This window comes from Seriola aureovittata, chromosome 3 (assembly GCF_021018895.1).
Source record: "Seriola aureovittata isolate HTS-2021-v1 ecotype China chromosome 3, ASM2101889v1, whole genome shotgun sequence".
NCBI lineage: Eukaryota > Metazoa > Chordata > Actinopteri > Carangiformes > Carangidae > Seriola > Seriola aureovittata.
The window spans coordinates 2845642-2864914 of NC_079366.1; the positions used below are offsets into that span (position 1 = coordinate 2845642).

The 19273-nt window shown below is 43.3% G+C and overlaps 1 protein-coding gene across 1 annotated transcript; it reads left to right on the forward strand.

Annotated features, from left to right (window-relative positions):
- Window positions 1–1333: 1333 nt before the first annotated feature.
- hpgd (15-hydroxyprostaglandin dehydrogenase) lies at window positions 1334–16863 on the forward strand. The gene is made up of 7 exons (XM_056373053.1): window positions 1334–1620; window positions 2245–2368; window positions 3590–3696; window positions 8572–8668; window positions 11990–12066; window positions 12157–12320; window positions 15778–16863. Exons 1-7 carry the CDS (start codon window positions 1528–1530, stop codon window positions 15899–15901), a joined length of 786 nt encoding a protein of 261 aa, XP_056229028.1. The 5' UTR covers window positions 1334–1527; the 3' UTR covers window positions 15902–16863.
- The last annotated feature ends 2410 nt before the right edge of the window (window positions 16864–19273 follow it).

Consider the following 19273-nt stretch of genomic DNA (forward strand, 5'->3'; position numbering starts at 1 on the left):
TAAAAACATACCATCACCGACCAAAGCGTCTCACACAGAAACAGGAGCACCAACCCAGCGGCAAGCAGCTCACTCTTTCTCCTCTGTCTCTGTGTGTGTGCTCTGTAATGACATTGCTCCCTGCAGTTGTGTTTGTGTGTGTGTGTGTGTGTGTGTGTGTGTGTGTGTGTGTGTGTGTGTGTGTGTGTGTGTACTCAGTCCAAACAGAAAGGCAAACCTGCCTCTACCTGCTAATTTAGGTGTAAAAAGGTGTTTTATACTGTATGCAAATTGACTGCAGGGTTAGCTGAGAGAAACTCGTCTGTGAGGAGATAACAGACCTGCCTTTTGCCGTCTGTTCTTTTGGTCACAAAGAGAGGAGGCAAGTTGGAGCCAGTAGTCTCTTCTACAGTTGTCAACTGCAGCCTCTTGTCCTGTGTGGTGGCCGGTCCAACCAGGACTGTAATACAGTACATGACCAATCAGCCAATTGTGGGGCAGGTAGAACTCCTTCTCCTGGCGCAGGAAGTCCATCCTCTGCTGGGTTTCTTCATCAATTGTTGTTGGTCTCTGAGAGACTCTCCGAGATTCTGAGAAACCTGATGGGTGATGGTGCTGAGCGTCATCAGACCCATGGTTAAGGATGTAGGAAGGAAGTAAGATAAGGAGGAAGACGGAAGGAAGGGTATAAACAAGGAGGAGGGTATTGTAGAGACGTTCCTATAGCTGAATGTGATGTGAAAGAATAAGTCATGGGTTATTTCTTTGTTAAAATCCCACACTGAATGATATGATAGAACTTCACTGTTTGCTTTACTTAAAGAACCAAACTGGTATTTTTACCTGTTAGCTTAGCAGTTAGCAGCTAGGCTATTGGTTTCCATTCATTTCAGCTCCGCATGAAAATCAACATTCAGAGAGCTGAGCCCTGGTGTAATGTAATGCTGAACAGCACTGCATGCTGGGTAACAACAGTTACACAGAATGGACGAGTGAGACTGACAGCTTCTTCTCCATGTCAATAAATACAACTGTGACCTGTGTGAGGAGATCAGGTGTGTATATGAGACAGGAGTGGGAGGAGTTAAAGGAAGCAAGAGGAGGCAGGAAGGCAGGTACAACAAGCTGAGTAAAACATGTAATTATTATCTTCCAGAGTTTACTTAGCCTCTGACTACCTCTCTCTCTCTCTCTCTCTCTCTCTCACACTCTCTCTTTCTCTCGCTCTCACTCTCTCTTTCTCTTTCTCTCTCTCTCTCTCTCTCTCTCTCTCTCCTCTCTCTCTCTCTCTCTCTCTCTCAGCTTATCAGTCTATACAAACACTGCATGTGTGTCAGAGAGAGAGGGAGGGAAGGAGGGAGGGAAAACAGCCAAGCTTAAAGGGTGAAAACACACTGAAGTGTGAGAGCGTCTCTGATTGTGTTACAGAAAGCAGAGAGGTGCATGAACACAGAGGAGACCTGAAGAAGAAGAAGAAGAAGAAGAAGAAGAAGGAGGCTCAGAGTGAGACAGACCAAGAGTGGGGGGTTTTGCTGGTGTGCTGGGATCATGTCTCTGAATGGGAAGGTGGCTCTGGTGACCGGGGGAGCTCAGGGCATCGGGAGAGCCGTGGTTCAGTTACTGCTGCAGAGCTCAGCCAAGGTCAGTACGGCTCAGTGTGAGTGAACTTCACTGCTCTTGTTTGTTTGTTTAAACGACGTGTGATCAGGCTGCAGCTCAGTCTCACCGTCTCACTTTACTAGAATAGTTCTCAGTGAACTGGAACTGTCTGCAGCTCAATGATTTTACAGCAGCGCAGCTTTAGCTTTAATGTGGTTGTTTTCACTGTGTAAAACGAATGATAGCCTTTTGTCTTCATCACATGTATTTTAATAGCTTTTAGAGGTTCTTAGATCGGTACATGTTGAAACGGAGCCAGTGGGAATTTCTCATATGTAACGTAAGAACAGTGTGAAGAAAACTGAGTTTTAATCATGAGACCAGTGTCATAATGCTTAAACAGCATGTTAAAGGTTTCTGAGAACTTCTTTCACACCTGTGGAACGAGGCTGAATGTGGTGCAGCTCGAAAGATGAATGTGTCGTTCCGCTCGTATTTTGGTTCCTCATCACAACAGTGTCAAACCACATCTGTCAAACCACAGGCCTAACTCAGCACAACGATGTAGTCCTGCAGAGCTGGATCACGTCAGGTGCTGATGTCTGGATCCATCTCTGCACTGTTCATCTGAGAAGTTCAGCTCACTAACAGAAGTCTGTCCTCCAGGTGGCCGTGGTCGACCTGAACAAGACCTGCGGTGAGGAGTGCAAGACACAGCTGGATGCTGAGTTTGGAGAGGGCAACTGCACCTTCATTCAGTGTGACGTGTCCAACGGAGACGCACTGAGAGGTAATACTGCCTGTCAGAAGACAGAGAACTGACACCACATCACCTGCTACTAACTGAGTGACACAACATGTATTTATAGAGATCACTGCACAACAAGGTTGTACTTTGCCTCCCCTTTTTTAACTTCCTCATGATGAATGAGTAAGCAAGTTCAAAAAGCAAAAACAGGGACAATCTGTCTGGCACTGAAAACGTTTTCCTGGAGAAAGTCCCAGTCTCTGCCTCTGAGCTGCGGCTGCAGTCACTGGGTGTGACAGTCCAGCAGCTTCTGTGACATGTGCATGTGTGACACCAGCAGGTTGAACAGGTTACGTCAGCGGTCCAGCTCAAACTCAGCTTGTCCGCTCTTGTTCTCAAGTGACATTTATTTCATTGTGTGTCAGTTTGTGGTTTTAAAACGCCTGCCCAACACGTGTTCAGGATCCACACTGCTGCTCATCACTTACCTCCTCCTGTTCTTGGGGGGGGGGGGTTAGTAAGTGTGTCTCAAAGCGAGTGAGAGAGGAACAAGGTTTCATTGTCTGACACTGAAAAAGTAAATCCCTGCAGGCTAACAGCTCAGGAATGCTGTTTGGTGTTGCTCCTCACTGTGATAGTGTTTGTGTGTGTGTGTGTGTGTGTGTGTGTGTGTCATGCAGATCAGATGAGTGTGTTAAAAGCAGGTATGTTTGTTTCTAATTGCCAGGTGTCAGACTGTGGAATGCAGCAGGTATTACAACCACAGGTTTCAGCTGTTTATCCAAGCATGTCTGTGAGGAGATAACCAGCCGCTCGTCCTGCAGCACGGTGTCTCTAGTGCCTGAGGCTGCTCATCCGAACGTGGCTGAGCTCAGTTTAGCCTCATGGGTTCAAACTGAACAGTGAAGGGTCTCTCCTCACTGTTTAGAAAAACATACAGATTCTTTAATAAAGAGTTTCAGGTTTAAAAACAGGTTTATTGAGAAACGTGTTTGTGTTTCAGGTGTTACTGACTGACAGGAGAAAACAGGCAGACACACGAGTTTGTCTGATGTCTGGTCCTGATCAGTCTTAAACAACAGTCACTTTATTCTCACTAACATCACCCCAGTGTGATGGACCACCTGTACAGGTGTCATCAGCTCCATGATGCCGCTGACTCTGACCCCACACTGTCCCCATTCATTTATTTTAGCCTTATTAGGTTTTTGTGAGACTGAAGGTCTTGGTTTTCAGCTCTGATCAGATCCTGTGCTCTCGTAGACACCTTCCAGAGCACTGTGGACCTGTTTGGTCGTCTGGACATCGTCATCAACAACGCTGGCATCAACAATGAGAAGAACTGGGAGAAGACCATACAAGTCAACCTGGTAAGACCATGACTGAATTTAACTTTAATTGTCTAGTCCCAAATCACACAACAACCTCTGTCACATGACCCTCCGTCCAAGTATAGCGTATTTGTAAAAAGAAGTTGCTCACCCCTCAGGACCGCATCCGCCTCAGGGATGTTGTTATAACTTCTGATAGTAGCAGTGAATCATCAGAGGTTTGTGGAGGACTGCTGCACTAATGCTACTAGTGGACTGAATTTACCTCGTTCGACTCAATTAACAAAAACAGCAATAACCAGATGATGAGTGTCAGTATCAGCAGGTCTCTTCATGCAGATTCACAATGACATGGTAGATGTAAGACCCACCAGGCCCCTGAGCAGTGCTGTGCTGTGGTAGTTCTGAGCAGCAGCAGCAGCAGCAGGAATTAGCGGGTAGCTACAGTATAAGTTTGATATGAACACTATAATGTTTACCTGTCTGCCGCGAACCCCTTTTGGGAATAATACAATTCTGTAAAATTCTACCTGAGGTCTGGAATATCGCAGCCATCCCTGAGTTCAATAATGCCTGCAGTTCTGGATTGGATCATTAAAATGAGTTCCCTTTCACTGTGGGTGAACAGTCCGACATCAGAAGGCAATTTGCAGCAATGTCAGGGCTCCTTCCGAAAATTAATGTGTTCATATAAATAGAAAGCACATGCATTCAATAAATGTCCATTTCATATGTCTCTGACTTCTGACAAATGTCCTGACAAATGTGGTAGCACCTGGTTCAACACATGATTCTTTTATCCTGGCACGCAGCCATGTTGGGAATAGACTACAAGCAGGCACTGTGTGTTTTTCTGTTATAACCTGCAGGTGAGAGTGCCCCCCCCTCTCAGGCACTGGCTCCTCACCCCATTGACAAACCTGCAGAGTGCAAAGGAAATGCCCTACAATTATGCACACGCTTGTGCATGCTCTGTTGTAGAGATGTCATCAGCCTCCTGAAACGATTGATCAACAGGGTCATTTATATGCATCAGCATTCAGGTGCTTTGATTGACCATTTATGGTTGAAAGTGGATGGATGGCAGGATATGAGGCTGATCCACATGCGCACATTGATTTATAAAGGGAACATTACTTGCTTTTTTGCGTATGCCGTTTTCAGCTTTTGTGCACACGTACACTTTTAGTATGAATTCTAAGCACTGTTTTATGAATGAGGCCCAGGTCCCCCTCAGAGAGTGTTGAGTCCTGATGCTTTTATCTTTTTTATCTGTAGCAGGAACTGGTTTTGAGGACTTTGGCAGCTGTCTGTCTGTCTGTCTGTCTGTCTGTCTGTCTGTCTGTCTGTCTGTCTGTCTGTCTGTCTGTCTGTCTGTCTGTCTGTCTGTCTGTCTGTGGACAGATGTTATCACCATGATAGCATCGAAAACCAATGACCACTAGAGTCTGGCTTCAACAGTGAGTCAATCCCCATAGACTCCCATGTTAAAATGTCCAACTTTACAGCCTCATGCAAAAACGACAGCTGTACGGGGGGTGAATTTTTATATAAATCACCTAATAAAATTAGGGCTTAAAGTTATGTATAATTGAGGGCGTGGCCTCTTTGAGTGACAGGAGGTAGGCGGAGTCTGGCGCTGCCAAGATAATGAATGTAGCTCAGCTCAATAATGTACTAATGACCACTGAGTACTGATGTAATAATGTAGTGTAGTCATAAAAAGCGTTGCAGCTGCTGTGGTGTCTAGTTCACTGTTTAATTACAGATATAAACCTTGTTCTGACACCATCAGAAAACAACACTCATGCAGATTAAGTTGTTGAGATTGATACACTGAAGTTTAGTGTTATCTCTGTGCTTGAAGATTGTCAGTCATCTATATGATGAACAGAAGTCTGAAGAATAATCAGATACAGACTGATCTAAAGTCTGTTTCAGAACTCCACAGAAGCATCCCACTGATCAAAAAGTCCTACCTTTAAGGTATGTACTTCTCCTCTGTCCACGCTTTTACACATTATCACTGAAATAACCACATTGTGGCAGTAGATCCCTTGTCGTCCTGTCCACCTGGTCCATTACCCAACAGCCAGTTAGACCATGAAAACCTCACCTTCGGACAGATCGTTGACCGTCTTATTTCAAATGTAACTCAGTTGTTGTTGTTGATGCAGGTCAGTAAGACCAGTCAGTCAGTTTGATTGTCCTCGGCCTCTGTTTGAAACACATGACCATCAGCCAATCAGTGACATTAGTGGCCCTGACAGCATCTGACACCAATGAAGCAGCTGCCCCAACACAACCACACACAGTCTCTGTTTTTTATACAGATTTATTTGGGTATTTTTCCTCAGTGGCATGGACAGTGAGACAGACGGGGAAGGCTGGAGAGGGAGAGGGGTGAGATACAGCAAAGGATGTACAGAGCAAAATAACTGCAATAAAAGCTGGAAGGATACTCCCACATTCAAATCAAACACATATGAGATTATAATAACATAAAAAAAATCTCTGTTAATTAGCGTCAGTAGCAGGGAGGCTATGTAGAACATGCTTTATGTTGTATTTTAAATGAAAAGACAGTAAAGTCATCTGTGGAAATATATCACTGAAAAATAATGGAGTGTATTGTTACAGTCTATCACATATTTTACATTAAGACAGTGTGATTCTTCTCATCCAGCAGAAAAATGTAATTTACCTGGAGCAGGACGTCACCTGGTAAATGGGTTTTGAATGCAGTCCTGCTCAATAATACAACACTTCTTTTGTCACTTAAACAAATCAAAAATGATATATCATGACTTTTACTGTGAATGATTATTTATTATACAAGTAGAAATGGAGTTGGTAACTCCACCGCTTACAAAATAAAATACCACAATATGAAAGACATTGTTTTTAAGATGAAGATGGATCCAGTGTTTCCTCTTAGACTCACCTGCATAAGAGGAACTCGCACTAATGTGTCTTGTCTGGAGGCTGCTGGGTTCCAATGTAAAGTGAAGCTGGTGAAGTGACCTTTACAACCAGTTCTAGCAGCAGTGCCCCAGTGGGACAACTGTTAATATTTAAAGGCCTCATTGTCCCTAAAAGACCCCAGGCCTCTGAGAGCGCTGCACCCCCTCCCCCGGGCTGTTCTCTACTAAATACATACTACTATTACACTCCTGCTAAGTGGAGTCCCAGCAGGACGTCCAGTCCTCAGCAGTGGGCAACCATGTCCATCCTCTACACTCTCACAACCCCCACGACTCTGGAAAACACAGGCACGGTTCTTCAGCTGCTCACACTCTGTCTCATTGAGTCTGATGTTGGTGGTTGTTCTGCACACATCAACAGTTAAATGACAGCATTACTGTTCAACATCCAATCATCATGCAATAAAGACAAGTGAACATTAAATTAACTTAACTCCCTCACATCAGTTCATTCATCTGATGTAAAATTACACATGATGGACTGAACAGGCCTCTTCTCAGTAACATGTGACCGAGCCGGGTTCATGCTAACCCAGCTGTTGACCTGGGAAAATATAGACACACTTTCACCTGATAATGAAGGTGATTATGGCCCCATCATGAAAAGCAGCATAACTGATGTAGTGTGAAAACAGTGGTCCTTTGGTTCCATGTGAGTGTGTGTTGGAGGATTCATACCAGTATTTAGACCGGGCCAGTTGTAAATAGAAACCTCCGTGACAAGAGAGAGAGTCAGTATGGAGCTCTGTGGTGTGATGCTAACAGGAACCTTTCTGAGCAGAGAGGTTCCTCAGGTCAGGAAGTCTGCAGCTGCAGGCAGATGTTTACAAGGCTGTGATGTGTCGCTTCACCTCATATAAAAGTCTGCTGAATCTTTTTCCTTACTGTGTGAATCACTGATGCTTTGTTACTGGAAGGTGAGCCTGGCAGACATTGAACAGGTGAACAGGTTAACTGCATTGTACTGTAGTTGTACTGTGTCAGCACAGTGAGCCTTCATGACAGAAAGTGAGTGTGACTCTATCATCTGAGTACAGCCAGCAGGACCACAGACTGTACTGATGTTTGACAAGAGGCTCCAATAATCAAATCCAAGTTAGATTAACGATTTAAAACAACTACCATTATTCTTAATAGTTTAATAATTAACTAGTTGTTTAGCTCTAATCCATGTGGAGCTAAATGTTGTTAAGGATAAAAACTCAGTATCTGCAGCTACAAGACTGAAGTTATATGTTTTAGTTTGCACTGGAAACATCATTTAAATGTTATCACCTCGTGTGTGTGTGTGTGTGTGTGTGTGTGTGTGTGTGTGCGTATGGTAAGTAGGACATTCCTCCTCATCTATCGATGTTATCAGCTGTTTTTCCTCAGGGCTCTATATCTCAAACTTCATCCATTTTCTTTGTGTTCTAAACATCGCTCATCCTCATTGTGAGACTCGGCTCTACTCGCATGTATTTTTACCATCTCTCTCTCTCTCTCTGCTAATGGACAAGACAGATGCCCCTCCCCCTGTACATATGAGGATGTTATAAACCTGCACTTCATTGCGCCGTGTAGCTTTGATGTAGTAACCGATGACTTTGGTGTAATATCCATAACAGTTAGTGACAGGGTGACGTCAGTTTAGTTGATATTTGTGATCCTCACAGAATGATTCAGTTATTATTTTACTCCATCATCACCCTGAAATTTCTACTTCTGCACAAGAAATATATAAATCTAAAGCACGGAATCCCAATTAGATAAACTTGTATTATTGTAACGAGCACTATGAGTGACTGTGTTTCAGAGTAAAGTGCTTTGCCTTGTCAAAGTCAGCAGCAGATGCAGCAACTATAAATACCTTATCATTCAGTTCGCACATTCTCTGCTTTCAGTTTCAGTTCCTGCTTCTGTGACCATGTCATCTCTTTATCTTTAACAGACATCGGTAATAAAGGGGACCTACTTGGCCCTGGAGCACATGAGTAAAGAGTACGGCAAGGAGGGAGGCACCATTATCAATGTGTCTTCTATGGCAGGTAACATATGCAATCACACTCACACACACATTTGTATTCATTTGTATAGCACTTTCCATATAAGTACCAACAACACAAATACAAACATGGAGCGAAGGGAAAACAAATAAAACCATAGAATACAGGAGTGTAGAATAGAAACAGCGGCGAGGTTCTAACAGAAAACACACATGCCCTAAATCTGTGACTTAGGAGCAGGCCCATGTACAGCTATAGAAGTGCCAGTAACACTTTAAAACAGCTCTATAGCTAACAGCCAGTGTGTTTGATATGGGCCTGTCTCTGAGAAATTGTTACAAGTCTGAATGAGCTGGAGCCCCATGTATAGACATACAATGATCCAGACCTGGTGAAGTAAAAGCAGGGAGGACTTTTCGAGGATCAGATATAGAGTTAATGTCTGGTGTAAGACAGACGAGGCATAACATAAGATTTTATCTCTGCCAGTCAGCGGAACATAAAGCTGTGTGTCCTCACCACAGTGGACATTCACACTTCTCCTCTGATTACTCAGCTCAGCAAAGCTCTTTATGATACACTGCAGACAAATGTTGGAAAATCTCAAGATTGTACAAACACAGTACTTGAAAAAGAACTGATTTAGCACCAGAACATAATGGGACCATCATGTCAGTTAAGCTGTTGTTAGTTTGAACTTGAGAAGGAAACTTCCTCGGGAGAATTTAATTTCACAGGACTTCAGATGTATATGATCTGGACTCTGCAGGTACACACTCCTGTCTGTCTGTCTGTCTGTCTGTCTGAAGACTGACCCTGAGGACTGACCCTGAGGACTGACTCTGAAGACTGACCCTGAGGACTGACCCTGAGGACTGATCCTGAGGACTGACCCTGAGGACTGACTCTGAAGACTGACCCTGAGGACTGATCCTGAGGACTGATCCTGAGGACTGACCCTGAGGACTGACTCTGAAGACTGACCCTGAGGACTGATCCTGAGGACTGATCCTGAGGACTGACCCTGAGGACTGACCTTGTTGGAGGAATTGTTCTCATTTTCTTCAGAATCTGGGACCTCTCTGTATTGTAGCCATTTGAATCACGTGAAATTCCAGAGTAAAAAATGAGTCAGTTATTAGCTGATAAAGTTCTCTGCAACAGGTATCTTTGTTAATCTCTGTTCATACTTCATGAATGAGATCCATCCTTACCTGCACTAAAAAGACAGTACAGCGTTAGCTTTGACAGAGACTCTGCAGTGATCCTGACACAGTTCTAGCAAGAAGTACAAGTGTTAAACTTTCTCCTTTCTAAAGAAAGACAGAAACACAACATGATTTATTTATGTCAAAATGTTGTAGATGATGAATTTCTCAGTCCCTGGAAGCCGAACTTATGAAAACAGTCCTCTTCCTCGAGTGTGTGTTATGTGGGAAACACACTAGATAAAAAGCAACCATGACATGTTGGCAGAGTTCCACTATAACTGAAACTGCTCAGTCTCAGTCATGGAAAACCTCGCACTGCTCCAAAGAATTTTGTTCATCTGTGTGCTGCTCTTTACAAACCAACGCTCTCACATACACATACACACGCACACACACACATACACACACACACACACACACACACACACACACACACACACACACACGATTTACAAGGTTATTCCTGGTCTTTTGTGGTTTCATATTGTTCTGTTGGGCCAGTCAGTTGTTCAAAAGCCAGGCCTTCTGTTTCTAAACTCAAACACATACCTTGTAACTCTTACTTTTAGAATGAACCAAATTACTCCATACAGTTTACACACTCAGTGAGCACTTTATTAGGAACAGCACACTAACTATGGGTAGCTCCTCAGTCATGGATCCACCAGATGTTGAAACTTTCCTCTGAGACTCTGCTCCATGTTGACGTGACTGCATCACATTCATGCTGCCAATCTGCCGTTCTGCCACATGCCAAAGGTGGATTCAGGTCTGGAGGCTGGGGGGGGGGGGGTCACTGAAGTTCACTGAACTCACTGTCATGTTGGTGTAACTGTGGCCATGAAGGATGAGCATGGTCAGCAACAACACTCAGATAGACTGTGACATTCAGATCATGATCTTCTGCTGTTGTGGGTTGGACGTGTTGTCCAACCTACAACAGCAGTGGTTATCTGAGTGACTGTAGCCTTTCTGTCAGTCTGTCCATTGTCCTCTGACCTCTGACCTCTCTCATCAACACAGAGCTGCTGATCACTGGTTGTTTTTGTTGTTGCTCCATTCCGAGTAAAAACTCACTCAAAACACTCAGACACACTAAAGGCAGAGTTGCAGTATACATCTCTCCTCTGTGAAACATGGAATACATAGATGTGGAAGAGACTCATTTGGCGAGACTCAGTTAGTCCTGACAAACAGCAGAGAGTATATATAATATAAGTAATATTCTCTCTATATATATATCAGAGCTGTTGTTGAATGAGATTCCAGAGGATGTTCTGTTGTCGGACACATTGTCCTGTGGAACAGCATATGGTAATCATTTTCTTCTTATCTCACTATAACATCTGTGTGTGTGTGTTTGTGTGTGTGTGTGTGTGTGTGTGTGTGTGTGTGTTTGTGTGTGTGTGTGTGTGTGTGTGTGTGTGTGTGTGTGTGTGTGTGTTTGTGTGTGTGTGTGTGTGTGTGTGTGTGTGTGTGTTTGTGTGTGTGTGTGTGTACATACTTGCTATTCCCATAACAAACATGGACTTGTCCAAACAACGGTCAAACATACTACATATTGTTTTTGGGGAAAAGAATGCGTGCGTGTTAGTGTGTGTTAAGCTGTGAAACAGACATAGTAAAGTAAAAGAAGCCTTTCCAGACACACGTGTCTGAGGGAACTGGACCATAAACTCAACAGTTCTCTGGGTGGTTATGAGGAATTTAACCTTTTCTAAACTCCTGAACACTCACGTCAGAGGCTCAACCTGACAGACACTTAAACATCCTGCGCCACATTTAAACCGATGAGCTTCTCAAACAACAACATGAGCAGCTGCTGAGGAGCTGCATCAGTGTACCAGAGTGATTCAAGATCAACACTTTGACTGTGATTGCAACAGAATATTTTTGAATGTAAAGTAGGTTTTTAGGTTTTTCTGAGTGTTATTATTTTAACAGGTGGATTCAGCCTAAACCTGAATCCACTGGTCCTCTGTTACTGTTACAGTGTGAAGCTGCTGTTCAGAGGCAGCTGTGGTTTTATGAACTGATGCAGCATTATTGAAAAACACATCATGTTACTCTGCTTCCAGCCTGGACGTTTAAAACTCACAGTAGTGAAAAACACAGTTTATATGACAGTGTCACTGCTCTCTTCTCTCCTCAGCCTTCCTCCATTCTCCTCATCAGCCTGTCTACACTGCTACAAAACATGGAGTCATTGGCTTCACTAGAGCTATGGCGGTAAGACTCTCACACACACACACACACACACACACACACATACACAGGTATACAAGGCCCTTCAGCAGCTCACTCTACATGTTCCTGCAGGACGCGTCGTCTCAGGGGAGCTACGGGGTTCGAATCAACGTCCTGTGTCCAGCCTTCGTGGACACTCCTCTGCTGCACTCAGTGGAGCATGAGGACAACATGGGCAAGTTTGTCAAGTTCAAGGATGATTTCAAACGCAGCATGAACAAGTTTGGAGTTTTACAGTGAGTCTACACACACGGGCACAAACTTTATTTTTTTTATATAAGATCGTTTTTATCTGGGATGTCCATTTGTTCATGATATCAGTGAAATTAGTTTCAATGTAGACGTACATTAATATTTTTATCAGAGGTAGAATGTTACAAATGTATTTATTGATTGGGGTTTCCACTCAGAGCTGATTGACAGGTGGAACAGATCATCATCACGAGCAGCAGGTTTGATTAGTGTGTGGTTCCCTCATGGGCAAAAGAAAAGTCTGAAAATAATTCAGCAATTAAATACACTGGATGACACAAACAAGAAAACATGAAGATAAAAAAAACACATGGTCCAAAAAGGTGATTTTTATGCAGTTGAGAGCCAGTTAGGTCCAGGGTCTTCATGAGGTGTGATGTGAGGGCCACCAGTCTGTAGTCATGTATCTCAGCTGGTCGTCCTACTTTAGGAACCGGAACAAGACATGATGTTTTCCACAGGACCGGGACCCTCCCCGTTTGTAGACTTAAGTTAAAGATGCTCTGGAGAGGTTCAGTCATCTGGGCTGCACACTCGTTTAACAGCCTCGGACACACACCAGCCGGGCCTGTTGCCTTTCCAGGACGGAGCCTCTTGAGCTCCGCCCTCACCTCCTCCGCTGTAAAGGACAGGAGACTTGACCCCAGTGTGGAGGGAGGTGCAGCTGCAGTGTCAGGTTGTGGAGTAGATGCTGTAGGAGAAGCTGCAGCTGAAGCAGTGGGAGAGAGAACAGGTGATGCTGTATCACACCTGTTGTAGAACAGGTTTAACTCATTGGCCTTGTCCACATCACCTGATGTTGCCTGGCTGTTCCTCTCTCTATGGCCAGTGATGGTCCTCATCCCCTTCCACACCTCTCTGGTGTTGTTGTGCTGCAGCTTCCTCTCTACTTTCTTTTTGTAGTCGTCCTTCTCCTGCTTTAATCTCCTCTTCAGCTCATGTTGCTCACACCTGAGCTCCTCCCTTTCTCCATCCCTGAAGGCCTCCTTTTTCTGCTTGAGGAGGGTCTTGATGTTACTGGTGATCCAGGGTTTGTTGTTTGGAAAGCAGTGTACAGTCCTTGCTGGTATTACAGTGTCCATTCAGAAGTTAATGTAGTCCGTGGTACATTCAACCATTCTATCAAGGTCAGGGTCCTTGTTTTTATCATTTTCCTGTGACTCCAACAGGACATTCCAATCTGTGCACTCAAAACAGTCTTTTAGAGACTCACTGGCCTCCGGGGTCAGTTCCTGAATGAGCAGGTGGTTGCAGCCTGCCTCAGTACACAGGGCTTGGAGGAAGGCTGAAGAAAAACCAGATTATGATCTGATCTGCCAAGTGGTGGTAGAGCTGAAGCAGTGTAGGACTCCTGGACATTTGCATACAACAGATCCAGTGTCTTATTTTCCATGTGGGACAGTCAACATACTGAGTGAAGCCAGTCAGGTGAGAGTGACATGGTTAAAATCCCTGGATATTGCAATGAATGCATCAGGGTGCTGGGTCTGTACTCTGGCAACAGTCTCATGGATGACGTCACACGCTACTGCAGGCTCTGCTCATGGTTGAATGTAAATAACAATGGCGAGGATGTGAGAGAACTCCCTCTGTACATAGTACGGTCTAAGACCAACTGCCAACAGTTCAATATCCCGACAGCAGATCCTCTCCTTCACTGTGATGTGACCAGGGTCACTATTGCTATTGTTGACAAGCAGAACCAGTCCTCCACCTTTACTCTTCCCATTTGCTCTGGCGTCTCTGTCTACTCTCGTACTGCAGTGAAGCCGGGTAAATCCACACAACGGTCGGGAGTGTTGTGGTTTAACCAAGTCTCTGTGAAACACATGAGACTCACGATATGCTCGCTGGTTCTTCACAAGTGCCTCCAGTTCATCACAGTTGTTAGCCAGGGGGTTGACATTTCCCATGAGGATCGAAGGTAGAAAAGGTTTATATCTCTAACTTAGCCCGGCTCTGCATCCACAGTACGGCTTATTCAGACTGAAAAATCAAGCCAACATGGAAGTACCAAAAACTGCACTTCTTCAAATGGCCACTTGAGTCTGGCTCCAACAGTGAGTCAATCCCTATAAAGAGTCATTGGTTTTACAGGACTGCGGTTATAAACTAAAGTAGTGGACCAGTGCTCATGTGTTCCTGTTCATCCAGAGGTGAACATGATGTCTGCACCAGATTTCTGTCTTCTGGTTGTCGGGATAGTTCACTCTGGGCCAATGATGAATTGCCTCATGTATTAGCTTGATGAATGCCTCACACAGACTTAGTGACTTGGCAGAGGAGGAGCTTGTGTGTGTCAGCCAGAGGACACTCAACAAAGTGTTGAGCTGTGTCTGCTAAGGTGTTAACAAACTGCTCTCTCTACTTACAGTGTGGTTTTTCTTTGTGTGTGTGTGTGTGTGTGTGTGTGTGTGTGTGTGTGTGTGTGTGTGTGTGTGTGTGTGTGTGTGTGAGAGAGAGAGTCTTTCCGCCATTGCTCTAGTGAAGCAAATGACTCCATGTTTTGTAGAAGTGTAGACAGGGCCTTGCATACCTGTGTGTGTGTGTGTGTGTGTGTGTGTGTGTGTGTGTGTGTGTGTGTGTGTGTGTGTGTGTGTGTGTGTGTGTGTGTGTACGTGTGCAGGTGCATGTCTATTTGTCAGTTTGTAAACTCTCCAAACAGCTGCAGTTAAAAATGTGTGGTCTTGAAAACATTGAGGGCTTTTTTATGCTCTGATTACATTCTTGTTGCTCTTGAGCGACTCGGCTATTGAATGATATTAGATCTTTGAGGCGACTAGATGAGTGTTTTTTTAGAGTCATTCTGCACAGAACAGACAATCTGAGGCTCTCACTCATCACTTCACTGTGAGTCTCCATCACAGTTAATGATGGGCCTCCATCAGAGCTGTTCATACCACACTGACCAGGCTGTGCTCCCTAAGACAAGCAGCAGGAAGCAGTTTAATGTCACAGGAAATTGAGACCAGATGACTTCCTGATCACACACAAACACATACACACACATACTGGTAATTAGTAATGTATTTCCTGTGCAAACTCCCACCCCCCTAAAAATACAAGAAATCTGCCGTGCTGTTGTTGTTGTGTGAGTGTGAGTGTGAGTGTGACACAAGGCAACAAGTCTCTAATAAATCTGCAGTGGTTGTTTTATTCCAGTTTTATAGCAGAAATAGCAGAAAGTCTCAGTTCAGGTTTCTACCCTGTCAACAGAAGAGTCCCCCTCCTCAGTGAACATGATGATTTCATCACACAGCATCATCACACTCAGTCTGTGTGTGTCTGTCCATGTCACCATGTGTGTCGGCTCAGTAAACTATAAAACACAGAGGCCACAAAACTCCATCTTTACGTGTGTGTGTGTGTGTGTGTGTACCGGAGTGTGTGTGTGTGTGTGTGTGTGATCTAATGCCCTTCTTCCTCTCTGTTTACCTGCAGGCCATCACTGATAGCAGAGGGCATGATGAGACTAATCCAGGATCCCAGTCTGAATGGAGCCGTGATGAAGATCACCTGCTCTAAGGGAATCCACTTCCACACCTATGAGCCGCTGTCTGCCTGAGCTCTGACAGACCGGTAACCCTGGACTATGCTGCTGTATGTGGAACAATGCAGAGCTTTGAGCTGTCGGACCGCAGGAAACCAGAGACTGGTTCAGAACAACTTCTTGCTGCTGGAATTCAATCATTTAATAATAATGTATAAAATGTAAAATGAGGAAGTCCAGAGTTTTGGCTGCAGCTACGGTCTACATCTTTATTGAACCAAACTTATACATGTTTTTCTGTCAGGTTTCTATGTCGACAGTCATTGTCATCCACCTCAGATGTGACTGATTATGCAGCTTCTTTGATAAAACAGTGTTATATTAAAAACTGTAACAGTTATTATTTAACAGCTGATTTAAAAATAAAAAATCAAGTGTGATAGTTTGAGATGGGAATTAATTTATTGCTATTTTATAATGAGATAAGAATATTTCATCATCTTAGAAAATCAACATGTTCAACACCAGCTGTGCTGTGTGATCAGATATATGAACATTTAGATGTGTGATGTTAATGTCCCTGACTGACTGAGCATCTGCACAGCTCACTGTTCTCCACACTCACAGTGGAGCTGCTCTCATTTACAGAGTCACACACTTCATGTCCCAGTTTCTCATTATGGAGAGAGAATACAGTAGAAACTCACCTACATGCAGGTGAAGTCAGCTGTTCACCTCCTGTCCTCTGATCACTGTCCGAAGCCTCAGGCCTCATGTTCATTATGAGGCTTTAATAACAGTTTTAATCTGTTAAATTATATTTCAATACAACATACTTCAATAATAAACGGTGAATATAATACGTCAGATATTTTAAACATATAAAGAGTCTGGACGTTACGGGAAATAGGGTCACATCTTACTCTTGATATTAATTCAACTGCTGGTTTGACTCCGGTACAGTTGACTCTCAGCTGTGTGTTTATCATGTGTATTTTTGCATTTTTAATTCTGGAATAAAAGACAAAAGAAAACTGCTCCTCGTGTTGCTGCTGTCGTCATTAACAACAGATCCATTTCAGGATCTGGTCTGTGTCAGTGGGTCCTGATGCACCAGTTCTACTACAACTGGTCCACATGTTCACCAGCCTCACACACACACAAACGTACATGATGTAAAGTTGATAAGTACAACAAACACAAAGTTGTGGTGTATGTATGTATGGTGAATGTACTTATACAGTCTACAGTCTAGTCTTATCGACCACTCAGTGTTTTACAATGGAAGTCACATTCACCCATTCACACACTTTCATGCAAAAAACAGTTTTGGTCTCTAGAGCTAATTTCCTCCTTCAACAACTGTTTGACATTTTATTAAGGATTAAAGTTATGGAGAATTGAGGGCGTGGCCTCTTTGAGTGACAGGTGGGTGAGAGTTATGCATCTTAAAACTGCATTTAGAAATGACAGTTTTTCACAATTGCTAAAACACATTTCTTGAAACCTTCCGTGCTTTTCTCAAAACTGTCTGACTCACCTCTGAGTCTCGTCATAACAGTTGTATCTGTGCTCAGAATCAAACACTGTTTTCAGATCATACATAAAGATAAACAAAATAAAAGCACCACTGAGCGTTCATCACAAACGACACAGAAAAATGTAAACACAGTGTTCAGAGCATGTGGCTCCAGAAATGTTTATTCTTTGTAACAAATGCATTTTATGTTTTCTAAAAAATATATTCGCCACTCAGTAACAGTTGCAGGATTGTCTACTGTAAGCAGTGAAAGCAATGAAGTAATGAATGTCTGGATTCAGCAGTTACATAAAGTAAAACGAGTGTCAATGTACTGAAAGGTTCAGTCTAATAGAAAGTTGAAGACCTGCTCTTCAGTCTCATCCTCATCCTCCACCTCCTCTCCGTCTACCTCTTTCTCTCCCTCCAAAGTTCTCACAGAAGGTCGCCTGAGGTCTGTCTGTAGCTCTAAGGCTCAGACTGAGTGCTCTTCAATTTCTACACAAGTGATTTCAGGTGTGTATGTGTGTGGTGCAAAATTCAGGTGTGTGTTGCAGCTTGAAAAAGAAGTGTTTTCTCGGTGACTGTAAGATTTAAGTCTAGAACAAAGTGTTTAATGTAAGAAAAAGTGTGTAGTGTGTGTTGGAGAATTGAAAACAAAGTGTAAAGTAGAAAATGTGTTCGTGCTTTTGGTTTCATTTGTTTAAGGCCTGGTTTCAAAAGTTAAGGTTTTGATGCTTTGGTCTGAGCATTCACTTTTAGTGTGTAAGCAATGGCATCAAATATAAAGAATAAACATTTCTGGACCCACATGCTCTGAACACTGTGTTTACATTTTTCATCTTCAAGGATGTTTCATCTTTATGTATCATCTGAAAACAGTGTTTGATTCTGAGCACAGATAAAACTGTTATGACGAGACTGTCAGAGGTGAGTCAGAGGTTTGGTGAATGCAGTTTGACAACTGGGATTTTGTTTTACAGTTTTTTTTTTTTACAATTGCTTAGGGACGGTTTTGAAAACAGAGCAAATTTTTTCAAAACACTTCACAAAATTCACAAAACCAACACCCAAATTGCAAAACACCTCATATGACCTGCAAAATGAAGCAGTGCATTCAAAACTAGATAAACTCACATTCTTCTTCAACCAACTACACACTGTTGCACTTTCAGTGTGTGTCATCATAGATCGGAATGAAGAGAATTCTGCTGAGAGTTTAAACATGTGCAGAAACACAAATACTGTTAAAACAAAACAATAACTAATCAAATCAGTCAATCAATTAATCCATCAATCAATCAATCAATCAATCAATCAATCAATCAAATGCACAGTCCACCCTACATTATGGTTGTAGGAACACAAAAAAAAGCCCTTTCAAATATAACAAACAGAAAATGAAGATTTTACGGGAAAATATACAAAAATAAATAAATAAATTACAAGACAAAAGGAAAGAAAATATTCAGGCTGCATCTGGCCACCTCACTGGGTCTGTCCACGGCACCTCATCAAGATCAGCGAGGGAAGAATCATCTCCAGCCCTGGACAGCAGCCGCATCAACATCATCACATGCCTCTTCCGTCGCCTGTTGAAGAGCCATGTGCACATTAAGGCTGGTGGTCGTGCACCTTCCTCCTCCATGCAGAGAAGAACTCAGCCGGACTGGGAAACGGAGAGTAGGGTGAAAGGTTGCTGAACTATGGAAGCTGACGTTGTCCCATACTGTCACGTATCTGTGCCGCTCTGCATCGTATCACAGTGTTGAGCATGTATCTTTTTACAGTGCTTACATCATGATTGATGAGTCAATAATAAGCAGTTAGGTGTTTGGCCAGGCGGCATGTGTATTGGCCAACTGGTCCATGGGTGTGGCATTTTGAATAACAGTGTTTTGAAATGATAAACAAATGACTTAATGTCA

Excerpts from the sequence above, each read along its gene's own strand:
- hpgd (XM_056373053.1), top strand. The coding sequence starts at position 1,528 with ATGTCTCTGAATGGGAAGGTGGCTCTGGTGACCGGGGGAGCTCAGGGC. Across the intron at positions 3,697-8,571 it reads AGACCATACAAGTCAACCTG|ACATCGGTAATAAAGGGGAC; the intron begins GTAAGACCATGA and ends TATCTTTAACAG. Across the intron at positions 12,321-15,777 it reads AACAAGTTTGGAGTTTTACA|GCCATCACTGATAGCAGAGG; the intron begins GTGAGTCTACAC and ends GTTTACCTGCAG.